This window comes from Pediculus humanus, genomic scaffold (genome assembly GCF_000006295.1).
Source record: "Pediculus humanus corporis 1103172107751 genomic scaffold, whole genome shotgun sequence".
Taxonomy (NCBI): domain Eukaryota; kingdom Metazoa; phylum Arthropoda; class Insecta; order Psocodea; family Pediculidae; genus Pediculus; species Pediculus humanus.
Window position 1 is genome coordinate 163,745 of NW_002987351.1, and position 19,168 is coordinate 182,912.

Below are 19,168 nucleotides of genomic sequence, written 5' to 3' on the forward strand. Positions count from 1 at the left end.
ATGTTTTGTTTGTTAGATTGAAAAAATAATTCGATAAAGTTTAAAATTAGAGTTTGATTTTATTTTGGTTATACCTTTTTTGCAACCTAGACCTTTACTGGTGCCAAATGATGTAAAAATATCCTGTTGGTTTAGTTTTGTATAAATTGTAAAATTTTTATTTTATTTTATTTTTTTGGAGGGCCATTTATTTGATTTCTCTCCTTAAAAAAAAATTATTATTATGTGCGATTTTGTATTCCATCAATTATTCAATTTCAAACAAACGTTTATTATTTATTTATCTGTCAGTTAAAAGGTAACAATAATAAAAAAAAAAAAAGAGTCCGAATGGGTTATTGTAAAGTTTTAGACTTTAACGAATGCTTAACAGTAATAACATTGAAAATACGGTACAAAAAAAAAAAAAAAAAAAAAAACATTCATAGTACGACGATGATTCATATTATTTTCTGACTCACGATCTCCGTATTATTAATTTTCTCTTTAGTTTGGTTACATTTTACTCAGATACCAAGAAGAACCATGTTGGGCCTCTTTAATATTTTTCATTATCAAATGAAACTAACCATCCAAATCGGTTGTTGTAGTTGTCATTTTTTTTTTTTTTTTTTTTGTAAACGGTGGACCTTGATTGGTGGTGGCACCTCGCAGTGTTGTCTGAAAGAGAAATTTTTTTTTTTTTTTTAGTTTCAAAACTTTCATGATTGAGAATTGATTTGGGGGGGGGGGAAAAAAAACTCGAGTCACATGTTTTTATTATTATTAATTTATTAATTATATTTGTGTGAAGACGGGTTTGATTATTTAAACTGTAAAACTTCCTTATATAGTTTTAGTTTTAGTTTCGTTTTTTTGGGAGTCAAAAATTAGTCATAAAATTTTTTCTGTATGATTTTTTCTTTCTTTTTTTTCTCCTTATTAAAACGATTTGAATTGCGGTTTTTTTTTTCGAAATTGATTATTTTAAAAAAATTTAATAATAAAAAATAATATTCGCTTATTAATATACAAGTAGAGGATTAATTATCTCAAGTTTTCGCCTTTTTATTTATTTATTTATTTATTTATGAGTCATTTAATTTATTGTTAAATAAATAATTGCGATAAATGTTTTCATTTCAAGCTTTCTTTTCCGCCGAATTGCCGATTCGCGTATTTATTTAAAAAAAATGTCGAAATTGCCAATTTCGTATTACAAAGTTCGTAGAAAATCTTATGAACCATGCATCATGCATGCATGCATGGTCTGTTATAAGCTTTTTTATTTAAAGAATTCCATATATAGAATTATTATTATTATTATTTTGTTGGTTTCCATGTAAAACTGGCCTTGAACTGTTGACCAAGAACACTTGCAAGAGTTATAAAAAAAAAGCCTATCAAGTGTATGTTCACCTCAATCCCTCCCGACTTAATTTTAAAGGTAATTAATATGAAACCCGATTCGAGATTAAGGTTTTATCATGTGAAGAACAAAAGAATACGTTCAACTTGAACCTCATTTTAAAATGTTTACTTATCGCAACAACAACAACAACAACAACAAACTGTGCGGTTTTTTAATTCGTATGGAATGTATAAAGCGGCAGACAAAAAAAAAAAAAAAAATTTAATGTCGATTGGAATTGGTTCTCAAAATTATGGGTCAGCAACCTTTTTTTTTTTTTTTTTTTATTTTTTTTTCAACTAATTAATTCAACATAATGGATTTCACAAATTTTATTATAATTATTATTATTATTATTATTATTTTTTTTTTTTGACAGTTCCATTGTAATGTCTCACATTTAAACGTTTTTAAAATTATTTACAAAATGGAAAAAAAAAATTGGGCTGTAAATTTTTTTTTTGTTGTTGTTGTTAATGGAAGCCTATAAATAATATTTTATATCCGACAATTTAGAACTCATCAGCAATTTTTGAGCTTCTCACCTACCTACCTACCTAAAATAATAATAATAATTTTTATATATAAGCATGTGATTTTACGTACATTGACTTTTTAATTTGGCGTTTGAGTCACATTTTAACACTCGATGATGTGTTTTTTTTTTTTAATATTTCACACGAACTTGAATATAACTACGTTTGCATTATTAATAAGAAAAAGGAAAAAAAAAAAAAAAAAAAAAAAAAACTGATACCGATTGCAAAATCTCACACACACAATCTCACATTAATTTTTTTTTTTTTAAATTTTAATTTAAATTTTTTTTTTTTTTTTTTTTTTTTCCCAATCAGATTTAAATTAATTAGTCAGTCACTGTTTAATACGAGTCGTTAACAACGTGAAGAAAAACTGATAAATTTTCTTTATTTTTAAACATGTAAACCTTTGAGAATCATTTAATTTTAATAGTGTCAACGTGCTTCTCACAGGTTTACCAATATGGCGTTTGACAATCGCATTTTTATTGGGGGGAAAAAAGAAAAAAAACCCACGCTTTGTATTTGATTTAATTTTTTTTTTTAAAGAAAAATTTATTCTTGAAATGTTTATTTATCAACGACTGATGAAACGATTTAAAAAAAAAAAAATTTTCAATCAGATAAAAAAATATAATTAATTTAATATTAAGAGTAGTAATAATAGTAGTACCGATGATGATGATGATGATGATGATGATTGTGCGGTTTATTGATAAAATGAAAGACGCATTGGAAATGGGGGGCGCTGATTCAACGACCAATGCCATGCCTAAGTACGACCAAACTTTAAAAATGTTAATAAAAACGAGTTGCAATGATGATGATGATGATGTTGAAGAAGGATTGTAGAATCGGTTGATGATAACTCTTTACCGCGTTATTTCATTTTATTGATTTAAATTTTATGTAAACGTAAATAAAATAAAATAAAAAATAAAAACCACCACGTCGTTAAGTAATTGCACATAAAAGAGAGAGAGAGAGAGAGAGAGAGAGAGAGGGGGGGGGGAGAAAAACTAAACTGGATGTTTCGAAAGTAAAATGAATTTTTTTTTTTTTTTTTAAACGACTTCTTCTGGGCGTTTAATTTCACTCTATACTTATATTCTTATAGACTTTAGGCAACTGGGTTAAATTCCCAGTTGTATATCGGTGTAACTAACCATGTAAGGAAATTTCTAGAAGTATTTTATTATTAAATGTGGTTGGTCCTTTTACAATAGTACAAATAATAGGAAAAAAATAAAAAGGTGTTGAAATTATTATTATTACTTAATATAATATTTTGTGTTTGAAATTATTATTATTATTATTAATTGGATTTTTAATTAATTAATTTTTTTTTTTTTTTTTTTTGATATTTGTTTATTTATTATTTATTTTTATAAAAAAAAAAAAAAGATAAAATTGTTGTCTATTTTATATTAGATTTAAAAAAAATAAAATAAAAAGTCAATGATTCATTCGAATTTATGAAGGCGTGTCCGCCTACTACTAAACACTGCGAATACGTTTTTCTCTTTTTCTCATTGTAAATACGTAAAATAAAAATGTAACGTTTTACTTGTTTATACAACAATAAGAAATTATTATTATTATTATTATTATTATTTTATCAATAAGTGTAACATTTTAACCATATTTGACTCTGTAGAAACGTTTGATGAACGGTACATTACATGGGGGGGGGGGAAAAAAACTTTTAATTGATTTAAAAAATTATGGTCTACGATCAGAAGAAGAAGAAGAAGAAATGTAAAGTAAACGTTTAACAGGCACGAATAAAATTGATTTTGTTTACGAATTTTTCTGTTTTTTTTTTGAAAACCATGCAGAAAAACATTTCAAAACCACAGGCGGATAAAAATCCGTGAGTTGGCGGTTAAAATTTTAATATTCAAATCGTCGTCGGTTGGTTGGTTGGTTGGTTGGTATTTTAACCCCAATAATAAATAAACGTTTATTTATTTTTATAATTTATTTAAATGATTTTTTTTTTTTTTTTTTTTTGTAATGGTGAAAGAAAAAAAGAAAGAAAGAAAATAAGAATATTATAATAATACTAATCATCCTCATCATCATTCTCATCATCTTCATTAGTTATTCATCATTATTATTTATTTATTTATTTATTTATTTTTTTAATTAATAACTGCGCTATAGCACGTTTTTGATGGCGTTAAACGTCTACGGATAAAATGTAATTACGAAAATTGAAGAAAAATATGTTTTCCTTTATTCACCCCCACCCCCACCCCCCTCCCCCCGATATTTTTCATTACATATTTTAATAATTTTTTTAAAATTATTATTATTATTATTACAGATCGAGAAGATCAATCGATTCTTTGTACGGGAGAATCGGGAGCTGGAAAAACTGAAAATACGAAAAAGGTTATACAATATTTGGCATACGTAGCCGCATCGAAGCCTAAAGGTTCTACCACGCCACATACGGTAATATTCATAATAATAATAATAATAATAATAATAATAATATTTTATTCTGCCTTGCTATATAAAATTTTTTTTAAGGTTTTGCTTCTTCTTCCACTGTTTCTTTTAATTGAAAAGTTATAATAGCAACAACAAAAAAAAAAAAAAAAAAAGTCTCTTAACAATAATTTCGAATTATAAGTACGCAACAAACACGTGACATGCATCGCCCTCTCCCCCCCCCCCAAAAAAAAAAAAAATCAAACCTTGACTTTAAAAGTTTAGTTTTTTTCTCATTCCCTTTTTTACTATTAATATTTGTTTAGAATTCGAGCGAAGCGATTTTTTTTTTCTTTTCTTTTATTTTCTTTTCTTTTCTAATCAATAAATCGATCATCATAAGAACAAAAAAGAATTTGATCGTATATGGTGATACTTTGGGGTGTAGGACATGATGACACAATGGCAACCATTTTGTTTTTTTTTTTTTTTGTTCATATTTGGCTGTGACATACATATAAAAAAAATGACGTTTGTGAATTGATTACTCAAATGTTGAAAATCAATCCTTTTTTTTTCCTTTAGTACCTGAGAGGTATCGTTTTACAATTTCCTTACTGCAATTTTTATTTAATTTTTTTTTTCAATTAATCAAAAATATTGATGAAAGAGCTTATCAGAAATTTTTTTTTTAAAATAAACATTATTATTATTATTATAATAGGTACGATTGTGTATATGTTGGAAAAAAGTCAGATGAGGGGAGGATGATACCTGGGAGGTTTATTAATATATAGTTAATTACTATATTTCATTACTTTTTTGGCGTCTTAAATAATAATGAAGTCAATGTTAGGTTAAAAAAAAAACGTCATAAGCAAACAATAAATCTGTGTGATAAGCACACGAATAATGAAAAATAAATTTGATTATTTGTTGATCAACAACACAGTATTGTGTGTGTGTGCGAGAGAGAGAGAGAGAGAAAGGAAAATTTCGTTGCATTCAGGCTCTCAAAAACCACACAAATCATTTTCCCCTTATCATTTTATCTATTTTTATACATTTTGCGGAAAATTTTTTATTTTTTTACCCATTTTTTTTCTCCGATTTTAGTTTTTTTTTTTTTTCCTTCGAAAGTTGTGTATAATGTATGGAAATGATTTATATTATTATTATTATTATTATTTTCTTATCGGACGAACGTTGTTTACATGCATTTATCATTTTTAATTCCGATAAATATTAATAATAATAATAATAAATAAATAAATAAATAAAAATATGAAATAATTTTCAATGATACAATGTGAAATTTAACGAAACGAATTTTGAAAAAAAATGATGGAAAAATTTTCCGGGTAATAAAAAAATAATAAAAGAGCCTTTTTTTTTTTTTTTTGCATGTGTTGAGTAGTATGAGTTTTCACTTTTCTTTTTTTTTTTTTTTTTTTTTTTTTTTCGGGCTTTTTTTGCAGGGTGAGGATGTTTTATTTTCGGGTTATTTTTAATATATATATTTATATATTAAAAAATTTGATATTATTGCCAAAAAAAATTAGTTTTCCAAATTGTTTATTTTTTTTCGAAAAATTTTTTCCGACGTTAAAAAAAAAAAAAAAAAAATTATTTTTAGTCTTTCATCTTTATAAAAAAATTTTTATTTATTTATTTATTTAAATATTTATTTATTACAATTTTTTACACCTTTAAAATTTCGTTTAAAATTAAACAAACAAATAAAAAAATAAAAAAAAATTTTTTTTTTAGTCATAATTAAAAATATAACTAACTGATGATAATTATATTATTATTAATATCGATGATTTTTTTTTTTTTCTTATAACTTTTCTCGTTTAATTTAATTGAAATTAAAAATTTGGCAATAATTTCATTTTTAATTGGTTTGTTGTTTTTTTTTTTTTTTATTTCTCTTCCATTTTTGTATTGCCTGCACATTGTCAACGGTTGATGCCAACACGTTTTTTTGTGGACAACTTTATATAAATATATATATACACACACACACACACACGCATGTTTAGGCTTCGAGTCAAGCTGTACTTATCGTAAGTATTCCAAAATTTTTTGTTTTTGCTTTTAATTCATTTTAAAAAAAAAAAAATTAGGAATAGAAAATGGAAAATGTTTTTAGTTTTTTTTTTTTTTTTTTTGTTAAATATGTAGGGGTATGGTGGTAAATTTTTTTTTTATTGTTATTTGCTTTTATATTCAATACTTTTATTAGTTATTTATTTAAGTAAAATTTGTTAGCAAGTCGTCAAATTTTTTTTTTTTTTTTTATTTAACTTTGTTTTTTTACGGTTTAAATTTTAAATTTATTTTCATGCTGCGTTCGAACAGCTTAGTCCCGTGTCAAATTTCAGTGGAAATTTTGCTGTAAGTTATATCTCGGTGATTATATTTTCAATTTCGAAATTCGTTTACACTTTGTATTGTGTTTTATAAATAATAAACTTTATAAATTTTTTTTTTTTTTTTTTGAATTGTGCATTCGGTTTCAAACCTGTTCAAATTTAGCAAGCGATAAAATTTATTTAAAAAAAAAAAAAAAAACCTCGTCAACATTTGCCATTATTCTTTTTATTTTTTTTTTGCTAATTATTTACAAATTGTATATGAATCACTAAAAAAAAAAAAAAAAAAAAAAAAAAAAAACTCATTTATTCTTTGTCTCTAAAATTTTTTTTTTTTTTATTCGATTTTAAGGGGGAGTTGGAACAACAGCTGCTCCAAGCAAATCCAATCCTTGAGGCCTTTGGTAACGCAAAGACTGTTAAAAATGACAATTCATCTCGATTTGTAAGTATAAATAATTATTTGACAACTTTTATAGTTTATTATTATTATTATTATTTGTTAATAATGATAATAATATTAATTGGTTTTTTTTTTGTTTTTTTTTTTTGCAGGGTAAATTCATTAGAATTAATTTTGATGCATCAGGATATATAGCAGGTGCTAATATCGAAACTTATCTATTGGAAAAATCTAGAGCAATAAGACAAGCTAAAGATGAACGTACTTTTCACATTTTTTACCAACTGTTGGCTGGTGCTTCCTCCGATCAAAAACGTAAGTTTCCTCCCTCCCCCTTCCCCCTTTAAAAATATTAAAATGTTAATTGTTGGTTATTTACATTGTTCACTTAGCGAAAAGGAAAAATTTTTATAAAAATTGCAAAAAACAAAGTACGTAAAGTCAATTATTTACTCTCTCTCTCTCTCTCTCTCTCTTTTAGGCGAATTTATTTTGGAAGACCCTAAAAATTATCCTTTTTTGTCATCCGGTCTTCTTCCCGTACCCGGCGTTGATGACGCAGGGGAATTTCAACAAACTTGCAATGCAATGACAATAATGGGAATGTCCCCAGAAGATTTTAGTGGTGGGTTTTTTTTAAAATTAAAATAACAATTTGATTCTTTACGGTAACAATTTGATAATTTTCGTTCTTAATATTTGACAGCCATTTTCCGAATTGTTTCTGCTGTGATGTTATTTGGATCGATGCAGTTCAAACAGGAAAGAAATTCAGATCAAGCAACTTTACCAGATAATACGGTTGCTCAAAAAGTTGCCCATTTGTTAGGTCTTTCCGTCACAGATATGACAAAAGCATTTTTAAAACCTCGAATTAAAGTCGGCCGGGATTTTGTTACTAAAGCTCAAACAAAAGAACAGGTACCAACCTCAAATTTTCGAAATTTATTCTATTAAAATTTATGAAATTAAAAAAAAATTTTTTTTTTTTTGTTTTTAGGTTGAATTCGCGGTCGAAGCAATTTCTAAAGCTTGTTACGAGAGAATGTTCAGATGGTTGGTCAACAGAATTAATAGATCTCTTGATAGAACCAAACGTCAGGGAGCTTCATTTATCGGTATTCTCGACATGGCGGGTTTTGAAATATTCGATTTGAATTCATTCGAACAACTTTGCATTAATTACACGAATGAAAAACTCCAACAATTATTTAATCATACAATGTTTATTTTGGAACAAGAAGAGTATCAGAGAGAGGGAATCGAATGGAAATTTATAGATTTCGGATTGGATTTGCAACCTACAATCGATTTGATCGACAGAGTATTTATCTGAAATTTAACGCGTTTTATTTGTTATATTTTTGTTTCGTCGGTAATTTAAACAACTAATGGAGAATTTTTTCCGTTTATAGCCCATGGGTATCATGGCTTTGCTCGATGAAGAATGTTGGTTTCCCAAGGCAACTGATAAAACGTTTGTCGATAAATTAATTAGCGCTCATAATGTTCATCCGAAATTTATAAAAACGGATTTCAGAGGAGTGTCCGATTTTGCTATCATGCATTACGCCGGAAAAGTTGATTATTCTGCTTCGCAGTGGTTGATGAAAAACATGGATCCGCTAAACGAAAACGTTGTTTCGCTTTTACAATCTTCTCAAGATCCATTTATCGTTCACATCTGGAAAGATGCTGAAATCGTTGGAATGGCTCAACAAGCTTTGACCGACACGCAGTTTGGAGCGAGAACGAGAAAGGGAATGTTTAGAACCGTTTCTCAATTATACAAAGAACAGCTAACAAAATTAATGGTGAAAATAAAAGTTTCGAAATGAAATTATACCATTTTGTGAAATTATTTATTTATATTGATTTGAATTTTTTTTTTATAATTTTAAGGTCACGTTAAGAAATACAAATCCCAATTTTGTACGTTGTATCATTCCTAATCATGAAAAACGAGCTGGTAAAATTGATGCTCCCTTAGTTCTTGATCAATTACGATGTAATGGAGTACTCGAAGGTATTCGTATTTGCCGCCAAGGTTTCCCTAACAGGTACGGTTTTTTTTTTTTTTTTTTTTTTTTTTTCGACTTATTAATAATATTTTGAATAGTAAATTGTACATTTTATAAATAATTTGTTTTTTTGCAGAATACCATTCCAAGAATTTCGACAACGTTATGAATTGCTTACGCCCAATGTTATTCCAAAGCAATTTATGGATGGTAAAAAGGCTTGTGAAAATATGATAAAAACATTAGAATTAGATTCAAATTTGTATCGTGTGGGACAATCTAAAATATTTTTCAGGGCTGGAGTTTTGGCCCATTTGGAAGAAGAAAGAGATTACAAGATTACGGATTTGATAGTTAATTTCCAGGTAAAAAAAAAAAAAATTTTATACTTTTTATGGAGAGAGAAAAAAAAAATTTGGTCGAAATAAATTTAATCAAATAATTTTTTTTTTTTTTTTTTTTTTTTTTTCTTAGGCGTTTTGCCGTGGGTTTTTAGCTAGAAAAAATTACCAAAAACGTTTACAACAATTAAATGCAATACGTATCATACAAAGAAATTGTTCGGCTTATTTAAAACTTAAAAATTGGCAATGGTGGAGGTTGTACACGAAAGTAAAACCTTTATTAGAAGTTACCAAACAAGAAGAGAAACTCACTCAAAAGGAAGATGAATTGAGACAGGTAAAAAAAAAAAATTAAAATTTTAGTTTGGATCGGTTGAATGTTTAAAGCTTTTAAATATTATTAAATCATGTCAATTTTACACGAAATGTAGGTTCGGGAGAATTTGGAAACTCAATTGAAATCGGCTTTAGAATACGAAACTAAATACAAAGCTGCTGTTGAAGAGAAAATTCAACTTCAAGAACAGCTTCAAGCCGAAGTTGAACTTTGTGCAGAAGCTGAAGAAATGCGAGTTCGTTTAGCCGCACGTAAACAAGAATTAGAAGAAATTCTTCACGACTTGGAAGCAAGAATAGAAGAAGAAGAAGAAAGATCCAACTCGCTTTCGGCCGAAAAGAAAAAATTACAAATTAATATTCAAGATTTAGAAGAACAATTGGAAGAAGAAGAAGCAGCCAGGTAAATATATATATATATATATATTAAATGTTAAATGTAAAAACTTGTGCGATTTTTTTTTTTTTTTTTTAATTAAATTATTGAAATTTAATTTTAGGCAAAAGATACAATTAGAAAAAGTTCAATGTGATGCTAAAATTAAAAAGTTGGAAGAAGAATTGGCTTTGTCGGAAGACACTAATCAAAAATTAACAAAAGAGAAAAAAATATTGGAAGAGCGTGCTGCCGATTTAGCTCAGGCTTTGGCCGAAGAAGAAGAAAAAGCTAAACATTTGGCCAAATTGAAAACGAAACATGAGGCCACCATTGCTGATTTGGAAGAAAAACTACTCAAGGATAACACGCAAAGACAAGAAATGGATAGAAACAAGCGTAGAATTGAAGCCGAGGTAAAAATACAAGACCCAGACTAAAATTTAATTTAGGTCGAATAAATTAAAAAAGATAATTTTCATTTTTTCATTTTTTTTTTTTTTTTAGGTTTCGGATTTGAAAGAACAATTAAACGAAAGGAAAACTCAGGTGGAAGAATTGCAATTGCAATTGGGAAAACGTGAAGAGGAATTATCGCTTGCATTGATGAAAATCGATGAGGAAGGAGCTGGTAAAGCTCAAGTTCAAAAAGCTATACGGGAATTAGAAAGCCAAGTGGCAGAATTGCAAGAAGATTTGGAAGCTGAAAAAGCTGCCAGAAGTAAAGCAGAAAAACAAAAAAGAGATTTGAACGAAGAATTGGAAGCCCTTAAAAACGAATTGTTAGATTCTTTGGATTCAACGGCTGCACAGCAAGAACTTCGAAGCAAGAGAGAGCAGGTACACATTTCTATTAAACAACATATTTAATACGCATGCAATCTATTCACATTTTAAAAAAAAGTGAAAATTAGGAAAAGAGCCTAATTTATTATTATTATTATTTTTTTCGTAGGAATTGGCCACTTTAAAGAAAACATTAGAAGAAGAAACTCAATCTCATGAAGAATCACTGACCGAAATGAGACATAAGCATTCCCAAGAAGTGGCCTTACTTAACGAACAATTAGAACAAATTAAAAAGGTATAATCTGAAGTGGAAAACAAGCACAAGACAAAAAAAATAAGATTTTTAATTATTATTATTATTATTAGTATTATTATCATTATTCGTCTAAATCTTTGTATAATTATTATTCAGATAAAAGCAGGTTTAGAAAAAGCTAAAAGTACTTTAGAAGCTGAAAGTGCCGATTTAGCTTCAGAATTACGTGCTGCAACAAATGCAAAACAAGAATCCGATCGTCGAAGAAAACAGGCTGAACAACAATTGGCCGAACTTCAGAGTAAAATGGGCGAAAATGATAGATTAAGAAGTGAGCTTGCAGAAAAAGCAGCGAAACTTCAACAAGAAAGTGACAGTATTACCGCTCAGGTAGTATATTCAATTTTTTTTTTTTTTTCTAATTCACTTTCTTAAATATTTTTTCAAAATCTATTAATTTGTTATTTAACTTGTCAGTTGGAAGAAGCCGAATTGAGAGCTTCTACTGCTGTTAAAGCTGCTGCTACGATGGAAACGCAGTTGGTCGAAGCTCAGGCTTTGTTAGAAGAAGAAACGCGTCAGAAATTAGCTTTGAGTTCAAAATTGCGACAAGTCGAAAGTGAAATATCCGCACTCAAGGAACAACTGGAAGAAGAAGAAGAGAGCAAAAAGAATTTGGAAAAACAATTTGTTGCATTAAATTTGCAAGCAACGGAACTAAAGAAAAAGGCAGATGATGAAGCGGAATTAGTTGCACAGTTGGAAGAAATCAAGAAGAAGCAAATCAAAGATATCGAAAGCCTTCAAAGACAAGTGGAAGAGTACAAAACGGCAAACGACAAATTGGATAAATCTAAGAAAAAGTTGCAAGCAGAATTGGAAGATCTTAACATTGATTTGGAAGCGCAAAGAGCAAAAGTATTAGAACTCGAGAAGAAACAAAGAAACTTTGATAAGATTTTGGCCGAAGAAAAGGTAGTGATAATTTTTTGTTTTTGTAGCGTGACAGTGCTGAAAGTAAGGAACGTATGTAAATCTATTTAAAAAAATTTTCAGGTTGTTTCCGAACAAATCGCTCAAGAAAGAGATGCCGCAGAACGAGAGGCTCGTGAAAAAGAAACAAAAGTATTATCATTAACTAGAGAATTAGACGAATTGAGTCAAAAAGTTGAGGAGTTGGAAAGGGGTCGCCGAGCTTTACAAGCAGAATTAGATGAATTGGTTAACAATCAAGGAACGGCCGACAAGAATGTACACGAATTAGAAAAAGCCAAACGAGCTTTGGAAACTCAATTGGCCGAAGCCAAAACTCAAAACGAGGAATTAGAAGACGAGTTACAATTGTCCGAAGATGCCAAATTAAGATTGGAAGTCAACATGCAAGCTTTGAGAGCTCAGTGCGAACGAGATCTTCAGGCGAAAGAAGAGCAAGCCGAAGAAAAAAGAAGAGGATTAATTAAACAGCTCAGAGATATAGAAGCTGAATTGGAAGACGAAAGGAAGCAACGCACCGCCGCGCTAGCTTCTAAAAAGAAATTGGAAGCGGATTATAAAGATCTTGAACAACAATTAGAAATGCACAATAAGATTAAGGAGGATGCGTTGAAACAACTTAAAAAATTACAGGTACCTACTTTTTTTTTTTTCTTTTTCAAATTAAAAATTATGAAAAGTTGTTGTTTAATTTAATATTGTTGTTTTCAAGGTTCAAGTTAAAGACTCTACCAGAGACGCGGAAGAAGCTCGGGCTGCGAGAGAAGAAATGGCAGCGGCAGCCAAGGAAAATGAAAGAAAATTAAAGAACTTGGAAGCGGATTTATTACAATTGACGGAAGATTTGGCTAGTGTGGAGAGGCAAAGAAGAGCAGCAGAGGCCGAAAGAGATGAACTTCAAGAAGAAATCAACAATAATGCCAACAAAGGGTAAAAATTATTATTATTATTTTTTTTTAAGGCAATGTAAAAGCATTAAATGCAAAGGGTAATAATTTATTTTTCATTATAGAACTTTGTTGGTCGATGAAAAGAGAAGGTTGGAAACTCGCATTGCTACATTAGAAGAAGAATTGGAAGAAGAACAAAGCAACGCCGAAGTACTTACTGATAGAGCAAGAAAAGCTCAAATCATGATTGAGCAACTTACTACTGGTGAGCAAATATAAATAAGTATGATTTTAAAATGGAGAAAAAAAAATAACGAGTGGAACTTGTTTTTTAGATCTTGGAAATGAACGTGCCACAACTCAACGATTAGAAAGTAATCGTATGCTTCTCGAAAGGCAAAACAAAGAACTCAAAGCGAAATTAACGGAATTGGAAACCAATCAGAGGACAAAAACAAAAGCCACGATAGCAGCGTTGGAATCGAAAATTTTAACTTTGGAAGAGCAATTGGAAGCCGAGGCCAAGTAAATTGACTCCCACGAAATTGAATTAAAAATAATGGACGTCATTTCGTAACGTTTTCCCTAATTTTTTTAAATAATTTTTTTTTTTTTTTTTTGCAGAGAAAGATTCGCACAACAGAAAACAAACAGGAAAATGGATAAAAAATTAAAAGAATTGCTTTTGCAATTGGAAGATGAGAGAAGGCACGCGGATCAATATAAAGAACAAGTTGAAAAAGTGAATGCTCGTATAAAAGGTCTCAAAAGGCAAATCGATGAAGCCGAAGAAGAAATATCGAGGGAAAAAGCACAAAAGAGAAAAGCTCAAAGAGAATACGAGGACATGGTTGAATCTCACGAAGCCATGTTGAGAGAAATTAGTAACTTAAAAAATAAATTAAGGTGATTGATTGATTTTTTTTTAATAATGCTTGGGTGATGGTTATTTCGATGAGGGGACACAAAAAGAAAAAAAAAAAAGTTGCTTTTGTGACGTGTAATTGTCTATCCACGTGACAAAATTCTAATAGAATCTTTGTTATTGTGTCCGGAATTTTTTTTTGCTTGAAACTTGTTTACCTTTTAGTAGTTTTAAAAAAATTATTTTTTTCACGCTTAACTTATTGAAAATTTGATATTTAGGTTCGTCAACATGAGAAGAAAAAATGTTTTATAATAATTGAATGAAAAAAAAAAAAAAAAAAAAAACAAAAAAAACAAAAGAAACCGAAACCCCCACGAAAAGAAGGAAAATTTTCGGTGAAATCCCAGTATTTGAATTTTCCCAAAAAAATAAAAAAATAATAATAATAATTTCAGTCCAAGAGAGCGCATGTAAAGTTAATAATATATATATTCTTTTAAGATTTTTACTAAATTAAGATTTATTATTATTATTATAAAAATTAGTCTTTTTGTTAGGTTAAAAACAAAAATAGTAGAATTGTGAGAAACTAAAGTATTTATATAATAATTGTTTTTTATGATTGGTTTTCAGTATTGTTAAATAGCAGGAAACCAAGAAGAAATTAAGGTAAACGTTAAGTTTAAAAAACCTGATAATTGATAACGTTTGATAACGTTTACGTTCGTTTTTTTTTTTTTTTTTAATTTTGCTATTATCGACAAGAGTTTTAGAGCTTTTAGTTACCAAAAAAAAGGTCCAATCAGGTACATTTTAGAAAAAAAAGGGGGGGGGCTTAAAATGCTTTTCGAATAGATTTTAGCTAGCACGCAAACACAAACACAAACACAAACGCAAAACAAACAACAACCACGTGTGTTATTCATTTAAATGCTTGGGGGAAGGGGGAGGGAGGGGAAACAATTTTTTTTTTTTTCTAACAAAGGATTTTATTGTGATAATATTAACTAATTTTTATTTAATTCGTTTTAATTTTTTAATTAATTTTTGACACTAATAAATTTTTCCTTCTCCCCCTCCCCCCTTCGCCCTCCACCTTTTGTTTCATAACTTTTTCATTGTAATAACATAAAAGCACGGCTTTGTTTGAACATCGACGCCTTTGATTTTTTTACGATTTACATGCATATATTAGAGAAAAGCTTGCGAGCTTATAAAAAAGAAAATTTATTAATTAGTAAATAATTCAAGGGAAATTATTATTATTATTATTGTTTTGTAGGAGAGGAGGTGGTAGTTTAGCTATAGGATCGAGAATGTCATCGTCAAAAAGAGGATCCATTCCGACAACCGGAAGTGGTGAAGATTCAGCAACTCAAGACGATTCATTGGACGGAGAGGAACAATTAAATTAATACGAAAAAACTTTTTTTTTTTATTTTTAAATTTTTTTTTTTATCATTAATATTAATAATATCATCTTATACATATATATAAAAAAAAAGTAATAATAATAATAATAATAATATTTTTTAATTTTAATTTTAATTTAATTAATAAATAAATAAACGTGACAATTTAAATAAAAAAAAAAAAAATATGCGAAAAAAGGTGTGAAAAGGTTTTTTTTTAAAAATAATTCGATGATAAGAATTTTTTGATAAGGATATATTATACCCACATTCAAATTTTACTTAAAAAAAAAAAAAATAATGATAATAATAATAATAATAATGATGATGATAATAAACGAATTCATTTTTTTTTTAAATAAAACGTAATTAATATATATATATATATATATAAATAAATATTTTGTGATGTGATATTTTATAATTATTATTATTATTTTTTATTTTTTATTTTTGGGAGGGATGGGGAAGGAGGTTAAAAAAAAAAAAAATTGTTTTTCGCCGACGGAAATGTTATATTAATAATAATAATGATTTTTTTTTGTTTGTTTTCGATTATGTTTTTTTTTTTTTTACATTTGCAATAAAATTAAATTTGTTTACTATTATTATTATTATTATTTTTATATATTTTTTTTATAATTTTTTTATTAATAATAATATTTTAGTGATATGAGGGGAGGGGATGGGAAAACGAGGCGGGAGGAAGGGGGGAAATGTTTTGTTTGTTTCGTTGTTATATTATTATTATTATTATGATGTGGGAATAAAATTTTTGATTCATGACTTTAAATAATAATAATAATAGTAATAATAATTAGAGGTAAAATTAAGGGATTTTTGATTCGTGATAACTTAAGGAAAAAAAATAAATAACGCCAATAATGATAATAATAAATAAATAAGTTAATAATAATAGTTTTTTTTTTAAACAAAATAATAATGATGGAATAGTTAAATAAAATAAATATTAGTTATATATATATATATTTAAATATTTTTCGCGAATATTTTTTTAACGGTGCCTTTTTTGAATTGAAGAGAGACAGAGACAAAGAGAGAAAGGGAGAGAGAGAGAGAGAGGGAGAGAAGGAGAGAGAAAAAAAAATAAAAATAAAAATAAAAAACCAAAAAAAAAAATTTTTTTAAATTGCAATAATTATGTATTTATTAACATTAATAAGTCACGTGTTTAAATGTACTACTACTACTATTACCAGCTATAAAAAAAAAATTTTGTGTCTTGTCTTGTTTTTATATTATTATTATTATTATTATTATTATTAAAAATTAAATTTTTTTTCTCACTTTTTTTTTGATTTTTTGATTTTTTTTTTTTATTTAAATAAACATTAAAATAGTATTATTATTATTATTAACATGTTATGTGTTTTTTTTTTTTTTTTAATTGATTCGATTGGATCTGCCCCTCACCACCCCCTCTTTTTTTAAATAATTTTAATTAATAATAATAATATATTTATTTATAAAAAAAAAAAAAAAATGAAATAAAAATTATCGCATAGGTTACTTAATACATTTTAATTAAAAAAAAAAATGATATCAATTAATAATAATAATAATAATAATAATAATAATAATAATTAATCAAATTATTTGTAAATAAATATTACAAAATTCTAAATTAATTGATCTATTAACGGTAATTTATATTAATATTAATATTATTATTATTATTTGTTTACGTTTAAACGTTTTGATTAAGATTTTTTTTTTATATGTTGATTAACTGTAACAAAATAAAAGTAATGAAATTAATGAAGCGTTTAAAAATAATAAAAAAAATGAATAAACAAACAAACAAACAAACAAACAAAACAAACACGCCATTAATAATTACATTACATTATTTACGATCGTTTACTATTATTATTATTATTATTATTATAAATGTTTTTTCGTTTCGCTTTTTATTTCGGATCTTTTACGGATTTTTAATATTAATTATAAAAAATCGTTTGTGTTAACATTCACACACATTCGCTCACTCACTCACTCACACACATACATTGTAATTAAACGTAAGGAAAGAGAGAGACAGAGAGAGACAAAAAAAGAGAGAGAGAGAGAGAAAGAGAGGGAAATTTAAATTCTAATAATTGTGATTTGGTAATCGTTAAACATTCCGGTTAAAAAAAAAAGTTTTTTTTTCATTTAAAAATGTATTTTAATTGTATTTTATTATTATTATTATTATTTTTATTAAACTCTATTATTATTATTATTATTATCGATTTTTTTTTCGTCATCTCATAATATAAGCATTTAATAAATTGTTGGTTATGCATACACACGTGAATAATGATTTATTATTATTTATTTTTTTTAAAAATTATATTAGGGGAGGTGATTTTTATTTATTGAATGATTTTTTTAATTAATAATATTTTAAACTTTATTTAAATTAATAATAATAATAATAATAATAATAACGTCATTATTGGTTTTTATTTTATTTAAAATAAAAAAGAAAAAAAATTGAAAATAAAAAAATAGGAAAAAAAAATTTTTTTTTGTGTTTTCCGTTCATTTAAATATAGCTTTATTATTTTAATTATTATTATTATTAGTATTAATGATAATATTTTATTTAAATAAATAAATAAATAAAAATGGCATTTGGATATTTTCATACATGTACGAATCGCTGTGATAACGCATAAGAAATAAATTTAGGAATCCTCATACATAAAATAAATGCTCAGAACATATTAATCAATAATCAATAATCAATCGATAAGTTTAGTGTTATTATCAAAACAATGTTAGGAATAAGGGAAAAGGTTGGCGTATGTAATAATAGCGGCGGCGACGGTGGTGGTGGTGATGGGGGAGAAGAAGAAAATTTCTGAACGGAAATTATAATGGAACTCTCGTAATTATAATCAGTAGCGCGTTATCAATAAATAAAATTTCATTTTTCACAACATTGCATTAATCATCATCATCATCATCATCATCACTATCATCATTTTTTTTTATTTAAATAAAAATTTTTAATTTATTAAATTTGCGAGTGCCATTACAAAAATATAATCATTTATAATATCATTATCAAATACGTGTTAAGAGAGGAGAGAGAGAGAGAGAGATGAGAGGGGGTGGAAAGAGAGTAGGGGAGGGGAGGTAATAGTAGTTTATTAAATAATAATATTAATAATATTTTTATTTGTAATTTTTATGTTTTACTATATTTATGTAAATAATTGTTTTTTTTTTTTTAAATTTTAATTTGGTGATGAGGGTTTTTATTAATATTATTATTAAATAAAAATTAATAATATTGTTTATAAAAAAAAAAATTCATAGAGTTAAAAAAATTAAAAATGAATGAATGAATGAATGAATGAATTCAATTCTCATCATTAAGGAGGTTTTGACTGTACGAATGCTGCCTCCACGTGATTTATTTTTTTTTGTTTATTAAATATGGCTTCCGTTTTGTTTATTATTTATCATAATCAATAATGTACATAATTTAAATCGTTTTAGGGAATTTTTTTTTTTTCGGTTAAATAAAAAACCCTGTATGGGGGGAAGGGTGAGGAAAAAGGAACACGGGGATAAGGGATAAAAAAGTTTTCAAGGGAAAAAATTAAAAAAAAATTAAAATAAAAAATTTTCCATTTGTCATAATCATTATTATTATTATTATTATTATTTATGTATTTTTCTTATTCTTGTATTTAAAAAAATCAAAATTAAATGATCGT

At 26.8% G+C, this 19,168-nt stretch overlaps 1 protein-coding gene across 1 annotated transcript in view; it reads left to right on the plus strand.

Moving 5' to 3' along the window:
• Phum_PHUM344210 (myosin-9, putative) overlaps positions 1–15,437 on the plus strand; it is a gene marked incomplete at both ends in the record, with an annotated part of 25,790 nt that extends 10,353 nt beyond the window's left edge. The window contains 22 exons of the mRNA XM_002427730.1: positions 4,259–4,389; positions 7,099–7,191; positions 7,302–7,464; positions 7,631–7,774; positions 7,856–8,070; positions 8,150–8,473; positions 8,565–8,963; positions 9,052–9,209; positions 9,307–9,535; positions 9,645–9,851; positions 9,946–10,253; positions 10,351–10,642; positions 10,734–11,066; positions 11,182–11,310; positions 11,428–11,661; positions 11,749–12,246; positions 12,328–12,897; positions 12,977–13,194; positions 13,277–13,419; positions 13,490–13,679; positions 13,779–14,060; positions 15,305–15,437. Of these exons, the coding sequence (XP_002427775.1) occupies positions 4,259–4,389; positions 7,099–7,191; positions 7,302–7,464; positions 7,631–7,774; positions 7,856–8,070; positions 8,150–8,473; positions 8,565–8,963; positions 9,052–9,209; positions 9,307–9,535; positions 9,645–9,851; positions 9,946–10,253; positions 10,351–10,642; positions 10,734–11,066; positions 11,182–11,310; positions 11,428–11,661; positions 11,749–12,246; positions 12,328–12,897; positions 12,977–13,194; positions 13,277–13,419; positions 13,490–13,679; positions 13,779–14,060; positions 15,305–15,437 (5,393 nt within the window). The remainder of the gene's footprint in view (positions 1–4,258; positions 4,390–7,098; positions 7,192–7,301; positions 7,465–7,630; positions 7,775–7,855; positions 8,071–8,149; positions 8,474–8,564; positions 8,964–9,051; positions 9,210–9,306; positions 9,536–9,644; positions 9,852–9,945; positions 10,254–10,350; positions 10,643–10,733; positions 11,067–11,181; positions 11,311–11,427; positions 11,662–11,748; positions 12,247–12,327; positions 12,898–12,976; positions 13,195–13,276; positions 13,420–13,489; positions 13,680–13,778; positions 14,061–15,304) is intronic.
• Positions 15,438–19,168: the final 3,731 nt, after the last annotated feature.